Here is a 27281-nt window from a genome sequence, read left to right on the forward strand (position 1 = left end):
CAAGAGACTGCAATTATAAATATGGTTTTGGCCAACAATGCAATTAGGATTTGAGAGATAAGAGAGCATATCTTGAATAATGACACCATATTTAACAACATCAATGCTGTAAGCCTGTCGACCATACAACGCATCCTCCAATGGCACCAAGTGACGATGAAACAACTTTACAAGGTGCCATTTGAGAGAAACTCTGACAGAGTCAAGAATCTGCGACATGACTTTGTAGAGGTATGTATGCAACACTACTTCCAGTACTTCAGACATACCATATTTACTCATCTGTATATCCTTTTGTCTGTTACAGAGAGTATTGGAGATGGATGCCCATGTACATTTATTTATGTGGATGAGGTTGGCTTCAACCTCACCAAAACCAGGTGCCGCGGAATAAATGTAATAGGTCAGAGGGCAATTACCAATGTCCCTGGACAGCGTGGGGGTAATATAACTATGTGTGCTGCCATCACTCAAAACGGGGTCCTCCATCACAATGCCACACTGGGTCCGTACAACACCGGCCATATCCTCACTTTTCTCGATGCAATTTACAAAATGCTTGTCCCTGATCCATATCAGGAGCCTGCTAGATTTGTGGTTATATGGGACAATGTTAGTTTTCACCGGGCTGTTCTGGTCCAAAACTGGTTTGCCACCCATCCACAATTTGTAGTTTTGTACCTACCCCCCATATTCACCTTTTCTAAATCCCATAGAGGAATTCTTCTCAGCCTGGCGCTGGAAAGTGTATGATTGCCAACCCTATGCCCACGTGCCGCTTCTCCAGGCAATGGAGGACGCATGTGGGGACATAGAGGTTGCCTCTGTCCAAGGTTGGATACGCCATGCTAGGAGATACTTCCCTCGATGTTTGGCAAGAGAAAACGTATCTTGTGATGTGGACGAAGTATTGTGGCCAGACCCAGCCCGGAGAAGAGATGAAGCGTAGCTTAGCACTGGTGACTGCCCCCCCCTACCATTTCCTGGACTGCACCCCGGGACCCCCACACACAATTGTGTTCTTTACTGTATTCTAAAGAATATACTTTTGGTTTACATATGTTTATGGTTGTATGCTACTGTATACAACAGTAATGTTTGGCCTAATAAATATTTTCTGTTTCTACATTGCATTGGTGTTTACAGTGTACTTGTTACCCCTCTCAGCAGATTACTTTCACTGTAGAACATTGTATTGAAATGTAGATATAAGCCTATGAAAGACCAAAGAGCTTTAGATTTAGAACAACAGTGTTTACATGGTATATCCAAAATTTACTATTATGAAAGAAGTGTTTGCCATTTGATGCAAATGCTTCATTCTGACATGTGTTCTGACATTTTGAATGCAGTGTTACATTTTGAAGGAGATGTGAGGCATTTTGCATTTTGTGTGTGCAGTTTTGGGAATTGTGTGTACAGTTTTGAAAAAAGGAGACATAGTTTTGAAAATGTGTGTAAGCAGTTGGAAAAAACTGTAACAAACTATAGTTTTGGCAAGTCAGTTAGGACATTACTTTGTGCATGACACAAGTAATGTTTCCAACAATTGTTTACAGACAGATTATTTCACTTATAATTCACTGTATCACAATTCCAGTGGGTCAGAAGTTTACATACACTAAGTTGACTGTGCCTTTAAAAAGCTTGGAAAATTCCAAATATTCTGCCACAATATCAAATGGTGTATGCATGCTCATAAGAGCATGAACAGTATATACTGTAAGTTGAACAGTATAGCTATTACAACATATTCATTGGCATGTATAAAAACTGTGACGCCCAAGATAGGGGGATGAATTCATGTCAGTCAATCTGATGGTCACAAGCAAGAAACAACCAGCAGTTATAAGAAAGAAAAATGGGTCATATAATCTGGACAAACAACTTTATTTCTGGTAATGCATCTATACACTGTACATTCAGTCACTGTGGTATATAAGCGTAGCTATTTTCAAACATCATCTCATAAAGTCCTTTACTTTATAATATAGTCCGTGTCGTGAGAGCAGGAGAGGCTGTCGATGGGGGGAGGTGGAAAAGGCGAGATAAAACAAGGGAAAGAAACAAATAGATAAATAAGCCAAGCTTTTTTTTCATACTATATGCGTCATTAATAAACGAGAAAGCACACATTTACCTCTTACATAAAAATATTTATAGAATTGTAAAGTTGATATAGTATTAGCAGCAGCGTAGGGCTAAAAAGATACGAGGATGGGAAAAAAATCTAAGAGGTGGCGGTAGTTCTTGTGTGACTCATTTTTACCATGGGTACACTATATTGAATATATTGTTAAAAATATATATGAACTGGTGAAAAAATCATTCAATATAAAGACTACAGTAAAAAAAAAAAAAAAAAAAAAGATCAAAATAATGGGATAAAACACATAGGGAATATTCTCTAATGCACTGCAAAAATGATTTTTTTTAACATGTTCTCAGTTAAAACACAGATTCAAAAAAACAAGACAGCTATTGTGTAAGAAAAGATTTCTTTTTGAATAAGGATAACCATGTACATATATAATACAATATTGTAAATGAAAAATTATTTACATTTGTAAATTCTTATTTTTTTTATCTTCACACTGGCTAGTTTTGTCTATTAATATGTACTGTTATTGCTGCTTTATTGTCGTCCATTTAGCAAAATGGTTCTTGTTTAGAAAATAATAAATAATTTAACCGAAGAGCCAATGTCGTCATTTTCTCCCTTTTTGTAGAAAACCATGAAAAGGAAACTACGAATATCAATTTGTTTGAGTGTAAAAACAACTATAAAATGTGCCAATTTAAGGTCTGCAAAAGTCACAAACTCAGTGTCAGTCTCTCAATAACATTGCCCTTTCTAATGTTGCTTAAGACATGGGGCTTCGACATAATGCCCTCTTCACTAGTTAGAGATGTCCACCTTTGGATAGACAGATCAGATCATGTAAAAATGGTATGACATCTTTATCTACAACCAAGATTAACCTTATAATACTGCATAGCTATGGTACATAAGGTTTCTGTTGATACCTATAATTGTTTTTGACATGCATATCTCTGAAAGAGCATTTCTGTATGAATTACAGATATCATTCAAAATGCTTTATATTGTATTTTTCTTTTTTTTGCAGTTAAAAGTCATTAAATTGTTTCTGCTCAAAATGTAGAGTAAATGTAATTACTGCCGTAAACTGCAAGAGCTTCATATTGTAGCTTGAGCAAGGTAGTCAAGTCAGGCCTGTCGAGAGGGATAGTGCAGAGAGGCGGGAGAATGTTCTAGAGACTACCCTCGAGAGTGCAAAAAGAAAGTGTCCCCTCCATCGACAGTGTCTGCACTGTGTGACGGGCTTGACATCCCATGGTGGAGTTGACTCTGAGCATGTCCCTATGGGCCAGCTACAATTACTTCATCATCAGTGTTCCTGATCTGGAAACCATCTGCCCACTTTCAGGCACTTGAGGTTGTCCAGCATTGCGTTTGAACTTCGGGTTATGTTTTGGGCTGTATTTGTGAAGTAGTTCTTCTTCTGATCTATGTAATAAACAAAGTTTAGTTTCCTTTAAAAAAGAGTTGTTTTTCTTTAAAAAAGACATGTTTGCTGTATATTGCGTAACACAATAAAACCCTTACATGTGCAGTATCAATGCCCAATAATGACTATATGTATGGCAAACCTTCTCAAATGTCATGCATATGAAAGAAAATATGAGTTTTCTATTGGAAAAACAGACAAGCAATAAAAATATCCCACATTAAAAACAACAACAAGAACATCAACAACCAATGAAAATGTCATAAACACAACGTACATTCTGATTGCATTGTACCCACTGTGTATTCGGAGCATTAGTAAATGTATTTTTTAATTAATCATTAATTTTTTCAGGTAAATATGTGAGCAATGTCTCTTCGGACTCTTATAATCACTGCTTTCCCATGACTGGTCTAACAGCCCTGTTTTACAACTTGGAACTTGGATGAATCATTGGCGTATTAATAAATACCCAAAATGTAGGAGAGTTGGGCACTGAAGACATTCTGTGTTTTGCAATCCTACATCCCACTGTCTTTCTATTTTGAGGAGTGTCAATTGATTAAACAACCAAAAGGGAATAATTAGTGCCAAAAAAAGATTGAAATGACATTTTTCAACAGCCCAAACTGTATCAGCAAGCAAGCGTGTAGACCCCTTTTTTCTCTCTCATTTTATTTACAATATTTTGTCTTAAACACATGAATACATTGCATTTAAATGAGTTGCATATAATTAACAAAACGCTCACTTGGATTTATATTGTTCTTGTCATGGATATGTGCTCTCCAATGTAAGATTGAAGACAATAGTGGGAGTATAATGCATTATAACAGTATTTTGTTATGACAAAGTGCGATTCATTATTGTAAAGTAAAAAAAAAAACATATATCTATATTTACATACCATAATTTAATTAAAAATAACATTTTGTGGTTCTGGCTAAAGGCGCCACTTCCAGCCCTAAAATCATAATATTCAAAAATGGTATTTTTTATCTTAATTTGAGCAAGTCATGCCAACTCTCGGTAATCGAATGAAAATGAGGAAACACAGGCAAGCTAGTTTTAACCAACAGTCCCGGGGGAAACTGGCAGCGGTCTGGGCTTCAGATTGCACCCAGATACAAATTCATCACAAAGTTTATCTTTATAAGTTCTTTATAAGTTTCAAAGAGATAAAAGATCTAGTCCAATGCAATCCTCCTCATCTCTTCCATAGTAAACTTTATTATGTATTTTTGGAATAGTAAAAAAAAAGAAGAAAAAAAAGATCAAACTTTTCATACTTTTCCTCAATGGATTACAATGGCCTCCTCTACACACCGACGAACCATGGTGGCACTGGTGGTAGTTTATCTTGCTTGTTGTCTGTTAATATATTTTGTAAAAAAAAAATTTTAAGCTCCGATAGAACAAAGAATCAAAGATTTTTTTAAAATATTTTTTTTTATATCGCTATGCAGTCTCTTAAATAGCTTATAAAGTCATAAAATTATTTAACTTCTTCACGGGAAACGGAGCAGAAGTCCTGCTGGGGCACGTGGGCAGAGTCCAGTCCGCCTGCTCGGCTCGTCTGCAGTTTTTACAGCCCTCCATGTTTTTTCTAAACAGGCCAGTCTAATATCTTTTATTATTATCATATTTTTTTAGTTTTTCATCATAGAAAAGTCTGTATCCAAAATGTTCACAATTTTTTGTCTCAGAGAAAATACATGCACAACCATATTTTGTGCTATATTTTTTTCTTCTTCTTCCGATCAAATTTTCAGTTTTTGGAGGAGAGGTGCGTTTCAGTGCTTGTCCTAGTAACACATATTTCCTTTGTCCATGTACAAATACAGAGTTTGACTTGCTTTGTTTCTCGCTCCAAGGATGCACCCAAGCACTCATACAATTTTTGTGACGATGGATACGCGCACATATAGAGGTTCGATATATCTGCTTTTCTCTATTTTGTCTCTGTCATCTCAGTCTCTCTGGTTGGGTTGGTTGGGGAGGGCGTAGTTTTGTTTTGGGGTGCTGATGGTGGGGGATTGGAAGGGGGTTGATGGTGGGAGGGGCTAGTTGTTGGCGGGGGTGTCCTTGGTTGGCGTGTCCTGCTCCTTGGGCCACAGCTGCTGCTGCAACTCCTTGACCACTCTCTCCAGGTGCTCCCTGGCCTCCCGCTCCTGCAATAGTTCTGCCCGAAGCTGCTCGCGGTCCGCCTCAGCATGCTGGAGCTTCATCTGCAAGTCCTCGATCTGGAACAAAAATAAACACCATGAAGGGTTGAGCTGAGGAACCAGACAATATACCTGCTTAGTGTCTATTTTTTTGTTTGTTTACTACCTAATATTATCTCTTTAACTCTTAAAACTTAAATCACACACACACACACACACACACACACACAGCTAGTGTGACAGCAAGACGCCATAGCCACATCCTTCCCCCCGCCTCTGCAAACCTCTAAGCCCCTCCACTTCCCGACCCAGACACACAACAGTGAACAACAGTGAACTAGCGACACAGACCTAACTTAGCTGTCTCTCCAAATCCCACAAACACTATAAACATTCATTCAAGTAAAGGCTTTTAAGAAAGGGCTAGAAAGCAAATTGCTATTTTTAGAGAAACTAGGACTCGAGGCCAGTGTACTTCTCTTTTGTTTTGTCTAATCTACATTTCCCATGATGCTTAAGAGTCTCTTCCTGTTTCCTCTTTGGGCTAGCACTTATCTCGCGTCTGTGCTCTTTGGGTTACACCCATTTGTTTTCGACAAGTAGAAGGAACTGTTTTTTCTTACCCCATTGACAATGAGAACGCTTAACCTTGGTGTTAGACAGAAATGCTGCAATTACTTTGAGGGCTAGCCTCCGTTCGGAGTGTTTATGTAATCGGACTCAGACTACAGACACTTTGACTATGGCCTCTTCTCTGTCTGGGTTTGAGTAGCCTATTGTGTGTGTGTGTCCTCACCTGTGCCGAGTACTTGGCGCGCAGGCGGCCCACCTCGCAGCCCTTGTCGCACACTCGGAGCTGCCGGGCCTGCTCCAGCTCCCTCTTCAGACGCATGCGCGACTCGTTAGCCTCCTTCATCTTCTTCTCGCTCTCGGCGCGCAGGCGCTCAATCTCCTTCCTCAGGTTCCTCTTGGCCTCCGTGGCCTCCCTGAGCTTCTCTTTCTTAGCCACCCGCAGGAACTCCAACTCCTATGGGACAAAGTTGACGTAAACATTAGGACGGGCTAACTAGCAATAGCATTACTGAGTTACCATTAGCGAGTACAGGTTAGCAAAAGCTAATTAGCATTAGCCTACAGAGGAAGAGTTGTCATTAAATGTAGTCAAGGACACTAAACCAAATAACAAGCTAGCTGTTGACATTGAGCCTGAGGAAACCCTGTTGAACTTTGAACCCTCTGAAACTCATAGCAAACTCCCGGAAAACAGATAAAGAGATAACTTTTATAAAAGAGTTTAATGCTATGAAAGCTCATCCAAACTAACAATGCAAGTTTAATGTAACATTAAGTCTGTTGAGAACATTTACTGCACAATGTACTGTGTTATAAGACATAGTTGAACAAGTCAAGTGGTTTCAGTCAAGGAATGCAAAGTTAAGAACATGTAGGCTAGCTACTTATACATTCATAGGAAGGTCACCAAATAGAACTTTCCTCCATATACTGTACATGTACTAAGAATTCCTATTTCAATACACCACATCCCACAGTGTTTACTATAGGGATGGGTGAGGTCGTCTGAGTGAAGGGTTAAGGAGATGAGAGGGCGAACAGATGTGAGTTTCCTTCCTCTTTGAAACTGAGAGACTAAGAGATTTCTCTCTCTTTGTGTGTATATATGTGTGTGTATATAAAAACACCCTTCTCATGGGAACCTAACTGCCAGGACAAGCACGTCTGTTGTCGAGCTTTGTTAGCTACCTCGTAAAAGCATGATGAAAAGGACAGAAAAACAATCCCCCGTTCTACTTGCTCAATTTACAAAATGTCCTATTTGGTCAATTAAGTGGAACCTTTGAACAAAAGTGAGTGCTGCAATTGGCTGCTGTGTTAAACTGGGACGTTTAAATTGTCGTGTTTGTTTTGTTTGTGTTTCTCATCTCTATCCTCAGACAAAGACAACGTAAGCTGAGTGGAATGCAGTCATTCTAGAATGTTACGTCTCGGAGGATGCATGTTGTGTAGCTTCACACACACAGTTGTCGCTTGTTAAAAAGAAATCTAGTTCTTTGTTCCTTTCCAATACCAAAATATAAATGGAAGTCTGCCCCGACTGCTTTTGCAGCGACATCTATTTCAACATTGTTTGCCAAGTCATGGTGTAAGCCTCTAGTCATCTGAGTTCTTCACATTTTGCCCTCTGTCTGGCACATAGAGTTTGAGGAAACTAAGACACACTGGTATAAGCAAGAATAGGGCTAAAACCTAGGCATTAGCTCTGGGAGTTGTCAGATCTTAGCCAAGTCTCCATCACATATTTATGGATATTTTATTAAATATACACTGAGTGTACAAAACATCAGGAACACCTGCTCTTTCCATGACATAGACTGGCCAGGTGAATCCAGGTGAAAGCTATGATCCCTTATAGATGTCACTTATTAAATCCACTTCAATCAGTGTAGATGAAGGGGAGGAGACAGGTTAAAGAAGGATTTTAAAGCAATTTAACAATTGAGACATGGATTGTGTATGTGTGACATTCACCGGGTGAATGGGAGAGACAAAAGATTGAAGTGTCTTTGAACGGGGTATGGTAGGTAGTTGGTACCAGGTGCACTGGTATGAGTGTGTCAAGAACTGCAATGCTGCTGGGTTTTCCACGCTCAACAGTTTCCCGTGTGTATCAAGAATGGTCCACCACCCAAAGGCCATCCAGCCAACTTAATAATAATAATAATAATATGCCATTTAGCAGACGCTTTTATTCAAAGCGACTTACAGTCACTGTGGGACGCATTGGAGTCAACATGGGCCAGCATCCCTGTGGAATGCTTTCGACACCTTGTAGTCCATGCCCCGACGAATTGAGGCTGAGGGCAAAAGGGGGGGTGCAACTCAATATTAGGAAGGTGTTCCTAATGTTTTGTACACTCAGTGTACGTGAATTGTGGTATAGGATAGTTGATTAATGGGTCTCTGTACCTGTTGGAGGCTGCGTTTGGCCTGCAGAGCTGAGCCAAGCTTCTCCTCCTGCTTCACCCTCATCTTGACAATCTCATGCAGAAACTTCTCCTTAGACTCCTTGGAGTCCAGCCCGCTGTCCAGCGCCTGCCTCAGGGTCTCCAGCTCCGACTCAAGACCCCCGGCCCCGGGGACATCAGGGGCCAACACTACCGCCACTGCTGCTGCCGCTACCCCAGCGAGAGGGCCACCCTCAGGGGTCAACACAGCTGACGTCAACGTACACATTAGGCCCTGTGCGCCGGGCGAGCTCAGGTCCTTAGCCGAGCTGGAGGAGGTGAAGGATGGGGAGGAGAGGGAGGACAGGGACGAAGTGACTGGGGAAGGAGAGGATAGAGAGAGAGTAATGTTACGTTTTGAGTCAGAGTCAAAGGTTTTCGGCTGTTGACAATCTTTAATCTTTCACTTCAAACATGCCATGTTTCTGGGATACTCACATTCCTCTCGGCTCTCCACCTCGATCTCAACTTCCGAGTCCTTGTCCTCCTGGGGTGGGGGCTTGCTGGCTGCTGCCGATGGGGGCTCAGGGCCTGGGTGCGGGAGCTCCCCGGTGGCCATCCTCTTCCGGGGCCTGGAGATGGGGCTGGCCCCCTCTCCTGGGGCCTCCCCGGCGCTGGGGTGGAAGTTGCTGGGCACGGACGGGGACAGGGGCCCTGCCTTTGTCAGGGACAGGGGTGTGAGGGCCACGTTTGGGGACACGGCGCTCTCCATCGTCTTGAATTTGTAGAAGCTAAGAGGGAGAGACGGAAAGAGAGAGGAGGATGTGAGAGGTGGTTGGTTTTTAGGTGTCTTTGGTTGGATTACGGGGAAAGAATCTAGAATATTGCGGATGCTCTGACAGTGAGCTAACAATGAGCATGCGTGATACTTCATTTCAGAATCCGAAATGGGCTTTGCTCGATCAGGGAGATCAACAGCCGCACGTAATAGTCTGTTAGATATTCACGCCTACTAACTGAAAGATTGAATAGATTAAGTGTGTGTGCCTGCGCACATGTGCGAATGTAATGTGTGTATTATGTGCTTATGTGTGTGTGGTGATTCACTCCGAGTGGGTGCAAACGGTTGAGTGTGTGTGAGCGGTGCCGTGTGGGAGGCGGCGGTACAGTCAGCACTACCCCCTGACCTCAGCCCACCCAGACAAGCCGGTGGGCCCTCCTGATAGTGAGGGAGCACATCCATTACATGGGAACAAAATTCCCATCCAAAATGGCTGACATGGCTGTGCTCTCAAAACAACCAAACTGTTGCTGCTTTTAAACAGTGGTGTTTTGTCATTGTTTTAGAGCAGGGGTGTCGAACTCATTTTGTCCCGGGGGCCGCATTTGATCTTCACCGAAAATTGGTTACATTTCCTTGCTGTCAAAACTTGCAAGAAATTGTCCCTCTATCCATGTTTTTTTTTAATGCTCCCTGACTGTCTTTATTAGCAAGCTGGACAGTCAATAAACTGTATGAATGTAGGTCCATTGACTGTGCACAGTGATTATTAGCATTTTTTACATTTTTAGTCATTTAGCAGACGCTCTTATCCAGAGCGACTTACAGTTAGTGAGTGCATACATTTTCATACTGGCCCCCCATGGGAAACAAACCCACAACCCTGGCGTTGCAAGCGCCATGCTCTACCAACTGAGCTACAGGGGACTAGCGAGTTGGACAGTCAAGAAACTGTATGAATATTGTTCCATTATTATTTCTACACAGTTTCGATTTGGTTGTAGTCATTTTAAAGCATATTGAGTCATTTTTAAGTATTTTTACTCTAACCACCCACGGGCCGGATTGGACCCCCTTGCGGTGTTTGACACCCCTGTTTAGAGGCTTGGATGATTGACGTGTGTTTAAAGCATACGCTTGGTGTACTATGTTGACGTGTGTTTCTTCAGGGTAGCTTGTTGTTGTTTGTTGTTGTGAGTATGTTGTGCTCACCTGTCTCTCAGTGTAGCCAGAGGGCGGTTGGGCGTCTCTTTGTCCCCAGCCGAGAGGTTAGGGGACCAGGGCCTGAAAGCTGAGGGTCTCTGTCTGGGCTGGATGCAGTTGAGCCCCTTATTGTCCGAAGACGAGAGGGATCTTAGCCAATCGGGTTGCTTCTCTTTCTCAGCGGACAGGGGCAGCGATGGGAAGTCTTCATGTTTAGACTTCTTGGCTGGGATGGGATCTGATGCCTGGAGAGAGAAAAGAATGGAGAGAAGAGAAAATGGCATGTAAGACAAATTGTAGGACCATTTTAGAAGTACAAGGTCAAATCTATGTTCTATTCAGAGACCGGCCATTTCCTTTGTCCAGCGGATGGCAATTTGAGCCGCACTGCCCGCTTGGCATCCTCAATGGCCTACCAGTCTCAAATGCCAGTGAACTGAAAATGCACCCAGAGGTGTAAGACGGCTCTAGCCAGTGTGTATTGTGTGCGTGTGTGTGTGTGTGTTTGTGTGTTTGTGAGAGAGCGAGTGATCCCAATATAAATAAGAGCACAAATCAACGATTAACTCCTCAAGACAGGTGTCACAGAAAAGGCATCTGACAACTCGGATTGTGAGTGTGTGTAAATTTAGGAGGGGTGTTGACTGTGTGTGTGTGTGTGTGTGTATTTGCTAGAGGTGGGGGTGCTTGAGGGTTATTATAGTGTTAGACAACACAAGATGGAAGCCTCAACTCTCACACTCGAGCTTGCAAGCCCTTCTTAACCAGCTGGTATATTGACATATGTCACTTGTAATTTATATAGAGACTGTTGAGCTTGTTTTAGTCAAACAACTATCGACAGTGACAGCTTTTGAACAGTATTGCAATAATGTTGACACTAGGATAGGCTACATTGCTTCACTCACACACATTCTGCACACGCCAGTACTCCAGACAATTGTACTACAGTGTTTTCCAGCAGAGGTGTGACGTCTCTCTCTATCCCTTTCTCTCTTTCTCCCCCCTCTCTCTTTCTGTCTCTGAGCTGAGGGAGTCTTTAAAAAGCAGACAAGGGCAGGTCTGTGTTCCAGACTACCATGACCTCAGCCTCTCCAAGCTGTGGCTGTCACTAGCCTCCTCCGCCCCCCCCTTCCTCCTCTCTGCTCGTCTCTGTCTCTCCTCTTCTTCTTTTTCTCATTCTCTCAATCTCTCGAGCCGACCAATAAATGTAATGTCATGTATCCTTTGCTACTATCTTACTATAAAAGGAAATACACATGTTTTTTGTGAATGACAACAGAGCATCTGGAAGTGATACATAAATGTATAATAGTTATATAATTCCAATCCCTCATCGTTAGCATCATAACACAAACCTTATGTCACAATTGCTGATTGTAATATATTGTTATACACAAGAATTACGTCAGAGAGCCCAATTTCTCTGGGAACATGAAACACGGTCTTTAACGGTCATGTGCGTTCGATATAGGTCAGACTGACGCTGTGTGGTTTTTCCCTCCAGTCTAGCATTCGTTATAGGCTGCGGGTCACACATGTGATGTTTGGCCACATACAGACAATAGCCTGTCACTACAAAATAGGAACTAGGACATAGGCAGAAAATACACTTTGGAATATTGGGACGTGGCCTGTGTCTCTGAGAGGAGCAGATGTCTTGCTTCCGTCTACCTGACCACCTAACAAGGGCTCTGCCCATGTGTGTGTGTGTGTGTGTGTGTGTGTGTACATCTGGATGCCTGCCAAGGTCTTCCAGCCCAAACAGGAAATGCTGGGAGCAGTGCTTTGTGGGAGGACGTGAAATCTGAAGGACGGGCAGAGGTGAAACGTGACACTGCTGTCTCCCAATGTATTGTCTCACACACACCCAAACACTAACTGTGTGTGTGTCGGTGTGTGCGTGTGTGGTGTGTCCTACACAAGGTGGCACACATCTACTTTTATTAGAAAGCCAACAGCCCTTTGCTGATAAGCCACTGCATTGCAACAGGCTCGCCAATACCACCGATTATTATATATCTTCAGAGAGAGAGAAAGAGCAAGAGAGAGGGGAGAGAGCAATAGAGAGAGAGAGAGAGAGAGAGGGGAGAGAGAGAGAGAGGGGAGAGAGAGAGAGAGAGAGAGAGAGAGAGAGAGAGAGAGAGAGAGAGAGAGAGAGAGAGAGAGAGAGAGAGAGAGAGAGAGGTGTGGAGGAAAGGGAGGGGCGAGGCTTGTCTTTATGATCCGGTGTGGATAGACAGGATGTCACACTCGAATATAAGGCCTTTGATTAGCCAAGTTGTGTGAGAGACATGCCCAGACGAGCGCCGCGGCTCAAAAAAAATACCTGCTTTTGAAATCTCACACCTCGGTGGAGTCATAGTATCTGCACCCTCACTGCCTAGGAATAACCCAGGGTTGAGAGAGTGACAAAGCCTTTTCTCATGAGGGCTGGATGGAGGCCTCCGGATGTGTGTGTGGCATGCGTGTCTGCCAGTGTGTCTGTCTGTGCTCATGTGTGTGTCTGCTCATGTGGGTGGGACACGTCACACTCTGTCACGTTCAGTCAAGGTCTATGTGCCCTGTGTGAAACTCTTCAAGTTCCTCTGTCTGCTAGCTATCACCGTGTGGTACACCAGTGTAGTGTCCAGCTCAGCACAGTCAAACACTCATGCTATGGCTAGCTAGCGCTGAGGCTAACACTAGAGCAGATGAGGAACCAAAGGTCAATCTCAAGCTCAAAATGAAACAAAATTGCCGCAACTCTCGGACATTGCGGCTCAACATCATACTCTCGTCATATTCTGGTTAGGTTTCAACTATACTACTTCTGGGTTGTCTAGGCAAACCCTGACCGTGACATTGACCACATGAATGAGGTCACTTCCTGTTTGGCCTGAGGTCGTCGGGCCAAACAGGAGTTTGCGGCCTGAGTGTGAAAACGTGTCAACAGTGTCAGTGTCATGGTTGTGTCAGAGAGAGAAGAATGGCCCGTGGCGCTAGGTTATGTGTGTGGCACCAAATAGGTTGTGTTAGCTAGTGCAAAGCTAACATCCTCTCAGACTAATGGGAAATGAAAGAGCAAACAACCTTTTTTCTCTCTGCCTCTAACTATCGAGCCCCACCCTGCTTGTGACATGTCTTTGACCTCCTTGCTGGAGGGGCCACACTGTGACTGCAGGAAGGGAGGACCTTCCTGTAAATTAGCCTAGCGCCTAGTCTAGTGTTCACTGCTAGCTCGCAGAAGGACATGAAGCAAGAGATGTCTCACTGAGCCCTAACCGCAGAAACTTAAAGTCTACATCTGCTGGCAAACAAACAGGTGTCAGACAACACATTTTCCTGAAAATGTGATTAAAACACACACACACACACACCCACCTGTGTCTTGTATTCCGTGAGGTAAATAACTATAAACAGGTTTTTGAGTTACTGCAACACAATCTCAATACTGCAGACTAGGCTGAATTCCTCTTAAGTGTCAACTCTATACTATAATTATTTAAATATCTAAGTACAGTGCAACTGGATATGTGCATTTTGGAGATTCTACTTTGCTTCGCTTTGCTGACTAAACTTGAAAGTACCTCATTTAGTATTCACTTTGATATACCGAGGAACACTTTCTCTGTGCTCAGCAGTTAAGTGAGTATGTTTAGTCCTTCTAGTTGGGCTGCTGTATAGAGAGGGTGTATTCAGTTGTTGATTGAACATCCCTGTTCTAAGGCAGTCGTGTTCAAAATACACAGCCATAGTTTACTGACACCTGTGTGTGTGTGTGTGTGTGTGTGTGTGTGTGTGTGTGTGTGTGTGTGTGTGTGTGTGTGTGTGTGTGTGTGTGTGTGTGTGTGTGTGGTAGTAGCAGCAAGGGGTGAGACGAGAGGCAGATGTTCAGGTAGCTGACTTCTGTAGCGAGAGAGGGGCCAGCATCTGTACCACCTTTACATACACACAAACACCATCATCTATCAACCCCATCTCTTTTCATGTCTCTCTACTACGAGAACAAAAACAGCCCAATTCCACAACTTAACCTTCAACCTCCAACTCCAACCTCCAACGGTCCTTGCCATCCCTTATCAGATCAAATCAAATTTGATTGGTCGCATACACATATTTAGCAGATGTTATTGCGGGTGTAGCGAAATGCTTGTGTTCCTAGCTCCAGCAGTGCAGTAATATCTAACAATACACAACAATACAAACAAATGTAAAAGTAAAAGAATGGAATTAAGAAATATAGAAATATCATGTTAGTCCAAAGTTAAGACTTTGCTCCTGATAGCATTCTCTCAGTCTCCACGTCCTTTTGGAGGGACAATGTTGATAGCTTTGAGAAAATACAGATTATAGAACATAGTTGTCTTTGTTTTTGATACGGCTGATGCACTTTGGGCTTTCCCAGAACAGAATGTGGTCTGGTGTTGTTCCTCCTCGACTGAGGTTTCCACTTCCAGGAAGAGTCCATAGGGCCAGACATAACAGACCCTCCTACGTGGTTGTGCTCGGCTACACTAGGCTAGGCTAGAGGCTAGGCTAGGGCCACCACAACAAGGCTAGCCGCAGCTAAATTAGGCCCAGGTCCCAAGGGTACAGGAGTCTCACACACCCACATCAGAGAGAGAGAAGGGGAGGAGGAGAGAGAAAGAGTCTGGGCAGATGGAGATGGAGAGAGGGAGGGAGCGAAAGGGGAGGAGGGAAGACTGAAGTAAAAGAAAAAGAGGCAAGATCACCACTGCATGGCGAGGGATCATATTTAAGCAGACTGCAGCAACTCTCCCTTACAAATATACACTGTGTGCATGGCAGCATGAGAGAGAAGCAAGAGAGAGAGAGGGAGAATGAGAGAGAGTGGGCGAGGGTGAGAGAGCAGCTAATGACTTTCCTTGATCCACAGGCCTCCCATCCTGCCTGAAAGTAACTGTCCAGTGAAAATCTCACTTGCAAAAGTTCATATTCTGTTAACTCATACCTAAATAATGCATATTTCTTTGTGCTTCGATTACATGCAAGCGTCTAGATCATCAATTTACTGTAGCTCAGCTGGTAGAGCACGGCGCTTGTAACGCCGGGGTAGTGTGTTCGATCCCCAGGACCACCCATACACAAAAATGTATGCACGCATGACAGTAAGTCGCTTTGGATAAAAGCATCTGCTAAATGGCATATAATTTAATAATAATAAAATGATGACTTCAGCCTTATGTGAAAAACCTTACTTGGCAAAAAAAAACGTACTTTCCTCTCTTGTTGGTTAGCTACCTAGCCAACGTTAGCTCTCATTTGACTGGTATAACGTTACATTAGCTAGCTAGCTACCTAGCTAATCAAAACAAAACCACATTCAGCTACCTTTACTTGCCTGTTCGTTAGCTAGCTAACTTTCAGCTGACTGGTGTTAGCTAGATACAGCGGCTAGCTGCTGAACTTTGTACAAGAAAGCTAACGTTAGCTAGGATGAAATGTGCACGTGCGACCGATAAATTATAAATTGAATATAAACTGTTGCACCTACAAACTTAATCAAACCAGCATTTTTTAAAGTTCAATGGTCACTTTATGGACGCTATAGTCTCGTTTTAATCCGACGTCAAGAATTTGAGTTAGGTAGGCGCAAGAAATACTCTTAAAACTCAATTGCTAACCACCCTGTTAAAAAATCAGGTATGTGGATTTTCGGTAATGGACAGACGGCTCATGACGAGAGGCGGGGAGTGTGTTGATTTGCACATTTTCATCGAGATTAGTGTCATATTGGCTTATATATAATGATAGGGCGATTTTTATTTAACCCTGAGCTTCAACCAATACCTATAACCAAAACTGTGTTGACTCATCCTATACTCATATTTGTGGCCAAAGCATACATTGGAGAAAAAAACGTAAAAAACAACTCAAAAATGTATCTCAAACGGGCCGTTTAAAAAATGCTTGCCATTTCCTCATAGAGGGTTGATGTCATCCACCTAAGGAGGATGAGCTGTCCACTCAGCAGTCTACTTGCACTAATATTTTTAATGACCAGTATACGCCCTCACCACTCTGTTGTTGGGGTACGCCCACATCATTCCAACACAGAAAAGCTGCTTTTTAACTTTATTACCCTTTTTTGGAAGGAAAACTATTTCACTCATATTGTAATTAATTGTACGTAAAATTTCATAGAAATCTGGAAACACTGGAAATTTACACACACACACACACAGGCCTGGCGCCAGTGCTTCAGACTAGTCTAAACCAGGTCAGAGAGAGAGAGAGAGAGAGAGAGAGAGAGAGAGAGAGAGAGAGAGAGAGAGAGAGAGAGAGAGAGAGAGAGAGAGAGAGAGAGAGAGAGAGAGAGAGAGAGAGAGAGAGAGAGAGAGAGAGAGAGAGAGAGAGAGAGAGAGAGAGAGAGAGAGAGAGAGAGAGAGAGAGACAGTTTCTGTTGGAATAGTGCGAGACCGGTTCCCCTAAGCCAGAGAGGGATCGGCCCGCACTGGAGGAAGGGTTCAAGCATGGGGGGTGGCCATGGTAAGCAAATACAGCTGGACTTTTCCATCCTCCATCCATATCCCCCCCGCCAAGGCAAAACATGAGCCGGTCTGTCTGCTAGATGAAGCTAGCTAGCTGATTGTGGAGGGATCAAATGCTAGCCAAATGCTAACACGACACATTGGATGGCTGTGCATAGCTATACACAACAACATGTCCACATTGTGACATGACGTGTTATAACCCTACACCAACTCAGTTCATCGCGCAGACAGGAATAAATATCTCTCCGGGAAGCAGAAGGGCGGAGATGTGTGTTTCATGATTAACGACTCATGGTGTAATTGTAGTAACATACAGGAACTCGAGTCCTTCTGTTCACCCGACCTAGAATATCTTACAATCAAATGCAGACCGTATTATCTCCCAAGAGAATTTTCTTCGGTTATAGTCACGGCCGTGTATATCCCCCCTCAAGCCGATACCACGACGGCCCTCAAAGAACTTCACTGGACTTTATGCAAACTGGAAACCACATATCCTGAGGCTGCATTTATTGTAGCCGGGGATTTTAACAAAGCAAATTTGAGGACTAGGCTGCCGAAGTTCTATCAACATATCGACTGTTGTACTCGCGCTGCTAAAATCCTCGACCATTGCTATTCAAACTTCCGGGATGGTTATACCCCGCCCTCCTTTCGGCAAATCTGACCATGACTCCATTTTGCTTCTCCCTTCCTATAGGCAAAAACTCAAACAGGAAGTACCCGTGCTAAGGACTATTCAACGCTGGTCTGACCAATCGGAATCCACGCTTCAAGATTGTTTTGATCACGCGGACTGGGATATGTTCCGGGTAGCTTCCGAAAATAATTTAGACGAATACACTGAAACAGTGACTGAGTTTATCAGGAAGTGTATAGGTGATGTTGTGCCTACTGTGACTATTAAAACCTACCCTAACCAGAAACCGTGGATAGATGGCAGCATTCGCGCAAATCTAAAAGCGCGAACCACCGCATTCAACCATGGCAAGGTGACTGGGAATATGGCAGAATACAAACAGTGTAGCTACTCACTCCGCAAGGCAATTCAACTGGCAAAAAATCAGTATAGAGACAAAGTGGAGTCGCAATTCAATGGCTCAGACACGAGACGTATGTGGCAGGGACTACAGACAATCATGGACTACAAAAAGAAAACCAGCCACGTTGCCAACACCGACGTCTCGCTTCCAGACAAACTAAACACCTTCTTCGCCCGCTTTGAGGATAACACAGTGCCACTGACGAGGCCCACTACCAAGGACTGTGGCCTATCCTTCTCCATGGCCGACGTGATTTAAGACATTTAAGCAAGTTAACCCCCACAAGGCTGCAGGCCAGACGGCATCCCTAGCCGCGTCCTCAGAGCATGCGCAGACCAGCTGGCTGGTGTGTTTATGGACATATTCAATCTCTCCCTTTCCCAGTCTGTTTTTCCCACATGCTTCAAGATGGCCACCATTGTTCCTGTACCCAAGACTATCGCCCTGTAGCACTCACCTCTGTCATCATGAAGTGCTTTGAGAGACTAGTCAAGGATCATATCACCTCTACCTTACCTGTCACCCTAGACCCACTTCAATTTGCTTACCGCCCCAATAGATCCACATACGATGCAATCGCCATCACACTGCACACTGCCCTATCCCATCTGGACAAGAGGAATACCTATGTAAGAATGCTGTTCATTGACTATAGCTCTGCATTCAACACCATAGTACCCTCCAAGCTCATCATTAAGCTTGAGGCCCTGGGTCTGAACCCTGCCCTGTGCAACTGGGTCCTGGACTTCCTGACGGGCCGCCCCCAGGTGGTGAAGGTAGGAAACAACATCTCCACTTCGCTGAACTTCAACACTGGGGCCCCACAAGGGTGCGTGCTCAGCCCCCTCCTGTACTCCCTGTTCACCCATGACTGCGTGGCCAAGCACGCCTCCAACTCAATCATCAAGTTTGCAGACGACACAACAGTAGTAGGCTTGATTACCAACAATGACGAGACCGCCTACAGGGAGGAGGTGAGGGCTCTGGTAGTGTGGTGCCAGGAAAATAACCTCTCACTCAACATCAACAAAACAAAGGAGATGATCGTGGACTTCAGGAATCAGCAGAGGGTGCACTCCCCTATCCACATCGATGGGACCGCAGTGGAGAAGGTGGAAAGCTTCAAGTTCCTTGGCGTACACATCACCGACAAACTGAAATGGTCCACCCACGCAGACAGTGTGGTGAAGAAGGCGCAACAAAGCCTCTTCAACCTCAGGAGGCTGAAGAAATTCGGCTTAGCACCTAAAACCCTCACAAACTTTTACAGATGCACAATTGAGAGCATCCTGTCGGGCTGTATCACCGCCTGGTACGGCAACTGCACCGCCCACAACCGCAGGGCTCTCCAGAGGGTGGTGCGGTCTGCCGAACGCATTACCGGGGGCAAACTACCCACCCTCCAAGACACATACAACACCCGATGTCACAGGAAGGCCAAAAAGATCATCAAGGACATCAACCACCCGAGCCACTGCCTGTTCACCCTGCTATCATCCAGAAGGCGAGGTCAGTACATGTGCATCAAAGCTGGGACAGAGAGAATGAAAAACAGCTTCTATCTCAAGGCCATCAGACTGTTAAATAGCCATCACTAGCACATTAGAGGCTGCTGCTGCCTATTGACATCACTGGCCACTTTAAGAAATGGAACACTAGTCACTTTAATTATGTTTACATATCTTGCACTACTCATCTCATATGTATATACTGCATTCTATTCTACAATATTCTACTGTATCTTAGTCCATGCCGCTCTGTCATTGCTTGTCCATATACAGTGAGGGAAAAAAAGTATTTGATCCCCTGCTGATTTTGTATGTTTGCCCACTGACAAAGACATGATCAGTCTATAATTTTAATGGTAGGTTTATTTGAACAGTGAGAGACAGAATAACAACAATACAATCCAGAAAAATGCATGACAAAAATGTTATAAATTGATTTGCATTTTAATGAGGGAAATAAGTATTTGACCCCTCTGCAAAACATGACTTAGTACTTGGTGGCTAAACCCTTGTTGGCAATCACAGAGGTCAGACGTTTCTTGTAGTTGGCCACCAGGTGTTCTTGGGGTCATAGGCAGCATTCCTCCTCCTCCAAACACGGCAAGTTGAGTTGATGCCAAAGAGCTCTATTTTGGTCTCATCTGACCACAACACTTTCATCCAGTTCTCTGAATCATTCAGATGTTCATTGGCAAACTTCAGACGGGCCTGTATATGTGCTTTCTTGAGCAGGGGGACCTTGCGGGCGCTGCAGGATTTCAGTCCTTCACGGCGTAGTATGTTACCAATTGTTTTCTTGGTGACTATGGTCCCAGCTGCCTTGAGATCATTGACATGATCCTCCCGTGTAGTTCTGGGCTGATTCCTCACTGTTCTCATGATCATTGCAACTCCACGAGGTAAGATTTTGCATGGAGATCTTGCACGAGGTGAGATCTTGCATGGAGCCCCAGGCCGAGGGAGATTGACAGGTCTTTCGTGTTTCTTCCATTTGCGAATAATCGCACCAACTGTTGTCACCTTCTCACCAAACTGCTTGGCGATGGTCTTGTAGCCCATTCCAGCCTTGTGTAGGTCTACAATCTTGTCCCTGACATCCCTGGAGAGCTCTTTGGTCTTGGCCATGGTGGAGAGTTTGGAATCTGATTGATTGATTGCTTCTGTGGACAGGTGTCTTTTATACAGGTAACAAACTGAGATTAGGAGCACTCCCTTTAAGAGTGTGCTCCTAATCTCAGCTCATTACCTGTATAAAAGACACCTGGGAGCCAGAAATCTTTCTGATTGAGAGGGGGTCAAATACTTATTTCCCTCATTAAAATGCAAATCAATTTATACAATTTTTGACATGCGTTTTTCTGGATTTTTTTGTTGTTATTCTGTCTCTCCCTATTCAAATAAACCTACCATTAAAATTATAGATTGATCATGTCTTTGTCAGTGGGCAAACGTACAAAATCAGCAGGGGATGAAATACTTTTTTCCCTCACTGTATGTATATATTCTTAAATCCCATTCCTTACCAGTTTTGTGTGTTTTGGGTATATGTTGTGAAATTGTTAGATATTACTGCACTGTCGGAGCTAGAAGCATAAGCATTTCGATACACCCGCTATAACATCTGCTAAACACGTGTATGTGACAAATAAAATTTGATTTGATTTGAACTCGCCATAAACTGGCTTATGAACATGCCATGCTATGAAGCATGGAATGATGTCTGACTTATGTAGCATTATGTAGCCTTTGTGTGAAGGCTTCAAAGCCAGCTTTGTCAACTTATGTGTCTCAACACCAGTGGGTAGTGGGTGATTAAGTAGAGTATTGGAAGACTCAACTAAATATTTGTTGCTTTTGACTTCTTTGGCCCCTGGCCAAGTAAGATGGGCCAAAGAGCAAAGTGGCCATTTTCAGATAGGCACATAGTGCTAGAAAATAATCCAATGTCTGCCTTACTATCCAAATAAGTAATGTTTTATAGCCATCTAAAAGCAAGATAATTCAATTGACTATATTTTAAAAGTTTTTCTAATCCCTGCCCACACACTAATGGACAGTTTTATCGATCTGCGTGTGTGTGTGTGTGTGTGTGTGTGTGTGGAGAGAATAATTGTACTCCCCATCTTAATGATAACATGACTGACCATCAAGTAACAGAACACAACTTATGAATAATCAAACATGGTCATGTGGCCCTGTCTTCCTACCATAACACAGTGCCGTACTGCTCATAGTCATTGGGTGCTGCTGAGGCAATAGCTAGCCTAGAGAGAAGAAACAACAACATTTCCCAAAGGCATGCCGGCCAATTTAGGTGGGGCTTCATTGCCGTGGGTTATGACAGGGCTTTACAGTCCACTCCAGATAGTTTCTTTGGCGTCAGAAGGCCTCCACTTCATATGGAATATTCTGAGTGGGAATGGCAGAACAGAACAAAAATTAGAGCCTTTACAGCCTCGTAAAGGTTTGCTCTGGTTAGGGAAAGGCTGAGAGGAGGAGAGACAGACGAAGGAGAGGAATCCACTGAGGAAAACCTGGGCCCGTTTTCACAGGAGCTGATGTGGATTGTGGGTAACGAGGCGAGGGGCACGTTGTGTGTTTTGCGGGTGTGTATGGGGGACGGCGCACCCCCGGTTGAGGTTGTTTGTGAAAGGGTTAAGCGGCATGGCTGAGTGAATACATAAATAGCAGCGAGGAGTGTGTGGGCATTGCATGCTCGAGCCAGCTGGCACAGAGGGCACACACACACCAGCAGTTTGATTTCCAAGTATTACTTACGGGGCAGTGGAACACCAGCAGGTACAGTATTTTCGGCTGCTCAGGCTACTGCTGCACATGCCTCGACATGTGACACCCTAACCTACCACACACAGACAATCACCAGAGAGCACTGTGCAAGCTCGTACTGCTACACACACATACACACACACACACACACAGGTATGTTTACACACCCATACCGAATTACACACACGCGCACACACACACGCACACAGTCACAAGCTCTCTCACACAAAAAAAAGCAAACACGCCCTCTTCAAAGAGCTGCAGTGTGGGGTTAAGTTGTGGACACAAGCCTTACCCCATAACAATAAATCACAGATCTGAGCACCTAAAACAAACTCCCAACTGTTCCCAACTGCACTTCTATAGACAACCCAAACAAAACACACCACAGGGTGCCCAGCACTCACATATATAACGTTAGGCCCCCTCTCAATACTTGAAAACAGGCATTTCTCCGTAATCCTCCTTCTTTGAGGATTTCACTGATCTGACAGAATAGGGATAGGTTTAAAGACAGGTTTTGTACCTTGAAGTTATCACGTTAGATCAGTGATCGCAATGGGATGGGAGGAAGGAGGGATGCATGCCCAGCCACAGGACTTTTCCCATGCACTGTGCCTATCTGTTGCTAACCTTGTTGTAACTGCTTTAAATTATTGAACAGAGCTGCATTGACAATAGCTGAGCAGCAAGCTGCCTTTCTCTATGTGTGTGTGCGTGCGTGCGTGCGTGCCTGCCTGCCTGCCTGCCTGCCTGCCTGCCTGCCTGCCTGCCTGCCTGCCTGCCTGCCTGCCTGCCTGCCTGCCTGCCTGCCTGCCTGCCTGCCTGCCTGCCTGCCTGCCTGCCTGCCTGCCTGCCTGCCTGCCTGCCTGCCTGCCTGCCTGCCTGCCTGCCTGCCTGCCTGCCTGCCTGCCTGTCTGTCTGTGTGTGTCTGTGTCTGTGTCTGTGTCTGTGTCTGTGTCTGTGTCTGTGTCTGTGTCTGTGTGTGTGTGTGTGTCTGTGTGGTCCACTAAGGCCCAGCCATGATGATTTGTTGCGCCTGCTGCCAACACAGAGGGAGGGTTGGGAATTTAGTCAGGCTAGTCGTGAGGCAGCTCAGGCTAGATGTCACAACCCCCTCTCCCCTGTCTTTAAGGCTAAAGCTCTTCCCTGGAGCCCGCCAATACCAGGGATGAGGACAGACGACCAATTACAATCTTAACCTCGATCGCCCGCACCCAAAGCCGCTTTGCCGCTTTCTCCTTTCTCCCTCTCTCTCGCGGAAATCTACCGAAGGGGGGAGCCGCCACACACAGAACCAGGAAGAGGAGACGTCGACTCATACTAGAGGGTGGTGGCCATTATAGAAATAGACGTAATAGAACAGAAGTAGTTCTGAAATGTAGGATCTGGATTGTTCTCTCTTTCTACACCCACTATGGCTGCCTGTCCATATAGCCCATCACCTGAGCTACGTTTCAATATTCATACTGGCATACCACTTGGAATGTAATCCTTTGCTTCAATGCAAGTGGTATGCTGGTATGAATTTGGGATCTTGTGCCCATAGTGGCTGACTAAACTTGGACTAAAGTAGCTTGATTGTTTCTATTAGCTCCTATATGGATATCGACGTGGAGAAAGAGGACCTTGAATTAATCACTTACAGATGGAGTGGTCTGTTGATGAAAGAGGTGGATATTGTGCTGTATGAATAGGAGTCAACGGCATTCGAGACACTGGGGATAATGAAAGGTATGAAAATGGTAAAAGGTGTGAATAGAATGAAGTGTGAGTATTCTAGGGTTCTCAAGTAATCGTACTCCACATCGAAGTAGCACTCGAGACCGATCCACGGCATGTATAAGGGGACTATTCATGTCGATATCAAGGTGCACAAGGAAGCTGGAGAAATTAGTGTGTTTATTTAAAATGTATGGGTGTGTGTGTGTGTATAAGTAGTTTGTTTATGTGAACGTGAGTGTGTGTATGTAGGGGCCAATGAGCTAAAGCAGTGTTTCCCAACCCTGGTCCTCGAGTTCCCCCAACAGTACACGTTTTTATTGTAACCCTGGACAAGCACACCTGATTCAACTTGTCAACTAATCATCAAGCCCTCAATGAGTTGAATGAGGTGTGTTTGTCGAGGGCTACAACAAAACTGTGTACTGTTGGGAGTACTCGAGGACCAGGGTTGGGAAAAACTGTGCTAAAGTATACCATGTAAATGGTAGTTGTTTACTAACTGTTCAACTGCTGTCACTGTGATGCCATTCCAGAGTGTGTGACACTAGACAGACTGGGAGGCTAGCCCGTATTGAGTAGAGTGCAGGTCAAAGAGCAGAAATCCTTTCTCCCCTCTGCCTGCATCTGCTGTAGTCTGAGCTGGAGAAATCAAATTATCGCCACCTGGCATTGTCTGCCGTGTGTGTGTGTATGTCTGTTTGTGTGTGTGTGTGTGTGTGTGTGTGTGTGTGTGTGTGTGTGTGTGTGTGTGTGTGTGTGTGTGTGTGTGTGTGTGTGTGTGTGTGTGTGTGTGTGTGTGTGTGTGTGTGTGTGTGTGTGTGTGTGTGTGTGTGTGTGTGTGTGTGCGTGCGTGCGTGCATCTGTGTGTTGGACTGACTCAGATTTCCGGAGCTATGTCAGCGCCGGCCCTCATTTCCATAAGAAAATCCTACCAATCCTCTCTCTACCTCCTTCTCCATAGCAACCCGGAGACACACTCCGATTAAGGGGCTCCATCTCAACTGGGCGCCCCCCGTCCTTTTCATCTTTTTAAATTCTAATTTAGGACTCTTTTCAGAATAGAGCTTTTATGGGTCACCAAAGTCCCAGGCTCCCGTTTTCCCTACAGTTTTTCTTGTTCATTCTGGCGGATGTTGAGATAAAACCGGGGGCGGGATTAGGCTCTTTAGGGATTGAGACCAATGTAGGGAGGAAGGTCAGCTAGAGAGGGAGGGAGGAAGGTCAGCTAGAGAGGGAGGGAGGAAGGTCGGCTAGATAGGGAGGGAGGAATGGCAGCTAGAGAGGGAGGGGGAAGGTCAGCTAGAGAGGGGGGGAGGAAGGTCGGCTAGATAGGGAGGGGGGAACGTCAGCTAGAGAGGGAGGGGGAAGGTCAGCTAGAGAGGGGGGAGGAAGGTCGGCTAGATAGGGAGGGGGGAACGTCAGCTAGAGAGGGAGGGAGGAAGGTCGGCTAGATAGGGAGGGGGGAACGTCAGCTAGAGAGGGAGGGAGGAAGGTCGGCTAGATAGGGAGGGAGGAATGGCAGCTAGAGAGGGAGGGAGGAAGGTCGGCTAGATAGGGAGGGAGGAATGGCAGCTAGAGAGGGAGGGGGAAGGTCAGCTAGAGAGGGGGGGAGGAAGGTCAGCTAGAGCGGGAGGGAGGAAGGTCAGCTAGGGAGGGAGGGAGGAAGGGGGGGATAAGTGCTAAATCCCCCAGCCGAGCTGTCTGCTCAATCCTCTTGATTAAAAACCGGGGAATGTGTGATACGACAAACGGGTCTCGTTCGCGATTTCCCGCCGGGCGTACCTAAGGTTAGGGCCTTAGACATGTTAATCCTGAAAGAAAACATCGAAAACACGTGTGTGTGTGGGTCGAGGTGGGGGGAAGCAATGCTTCACAGTCCTCACACACACAATTGCATAAGCCCTGAGCCATCTGAGACAGCAAGTTTTTCAGATCTCTACATGCCAGAGAACACATTTATCATAGAAGAGAGAAGGGGTCACTCTCTTTTCCTTTCCTTTCCTCTTCTTCCTTCCTACGGGGCAAGGTAGGTCAGCCATTTTACAAACCGATTCAAGTCAGCCGTGGCGGTTGACGTATTGCGGCGAGCGAGCGCGACTCCCAACGCCGCTTTTGGACACCCAGACTTCTTGAGACACAGCCACTCCTGTGGAGCGTACAAAAGGTGTGCTGTGTTCACTGATGGCCGTGTTTGTTGTAGTTGGGCATTAAGTGGGCTGCTCGTGGCTACGGAAATGAGCTCGCAGACATGCAGGTCAATAGATGGACCACGCTGAGTACATCATCATTGGCGCAGGAGAAACAAGCTCTTATACATAGTAGGACTGAAGGGGAGGCCTCCATTATATGGAGAGGGCCAAAACAAGGAAGGGGGACGGGAAGGCTAAGTCTGGATAAAATGAACGGAGCATGCTGTGTTGAATTCCATAGTGACAGCAATGTATGATTGTGCAGGAGAACGAGGGGGAGATGCAAAGAATTTGACATCAGAAAAGGTTGTAGAAAAATTACAGGGCCTTTGTGGGGAAAACATTGACATGGTGACGCATGTTTTCGGAGATCATTCGGATATCATGTCCATCCACTTAAATTACAATCAGAGATTTGTATTGTAGCAAATGGCACATTGTACTTGGCTCCTGTATGTAAAGTTGCCTTGCAAAAGTATTCTTCCCCTTGGCGTTTTTCCTATTTTGTTGCATTACAACCTGTAATGGACATACACAAAATAGTCCAAATTGGTGAAGTGAAATTCTAAAAAATAAATAACGGAAAAGTGGTGCGTGCATATGTATTCACCCCCTTTGCTATGAAGCCCCTAAATAAGATCTGGTGCAACCAATTACCTTCAGAAGTCACATTATTAGTTAAATAAAGTCCACCTGTGTGCAATCTAAGTGTCACATGATCTCAGTATATATACACCTGTTCTGAAAGGCCCCAGAGTCTGCAACACTGAGTGAAAAACACACGGACCAGGCAAGGAGGCCATTAATCAGAGAGGCAACAAAGAGACCAAAGATAACCCTGAAGGAGCTGCAAAGCTCCACAGCAGAGATTGGAGTATCTGTCCATAGGA

General features: G+C 44.7%; 1 protein-coding gene across 1 annotated transcript in view; it reads right to left on the minus strand.

The window, feature by feature from the left end:
- Positions 1-1871: 1871 nt before the first annotated feature.
- LOC121545932 (ski oncogene) overlaps positions 1872-27281 on the minus strand; it is an 82384-nt gene continuing 56974 nt past the window's right edge. Inside the window, exons 2-6 of the mRNA XM_041856858.2 lie at positions 10652-10887; positions 9157-9449; positions 8681-9036; positions 6492-6722; positions 1872-5773 (exon numbers count right to left, since the gene is read on the minus strand). Coding sequence (XP_041712792.1) covers positions 5594-5773; positions 6492-6722; positions 8681-9036; positions 9157-9449; positions 10652-10887 — 1296 coding nt within the window. The 3' untranslated portion in view covers positions 1872-5593. The remainder of the gene's footprint in view (positions 5774-6491; positions 6723-8680; positions 9037-9156; positions 9450-10651; positions 10888-27281) is intronic.

This window comes from Coregonus clupeaformis, chromosome 30 (genome assembly GCF_020615455.1).
Source record: "Coregonus clupeaformis isolate EN_2021a chromosome 30, ASM2061545v1, whole genome shotgun sequence".
In the NCBI taxonomy this organism is placed as follows: Eukaryota; Metazoa; Chordata; class Actinopteri; order Salmoniformes; family Salmonidae; genus Coregonus; species Coregonus clupeaformis.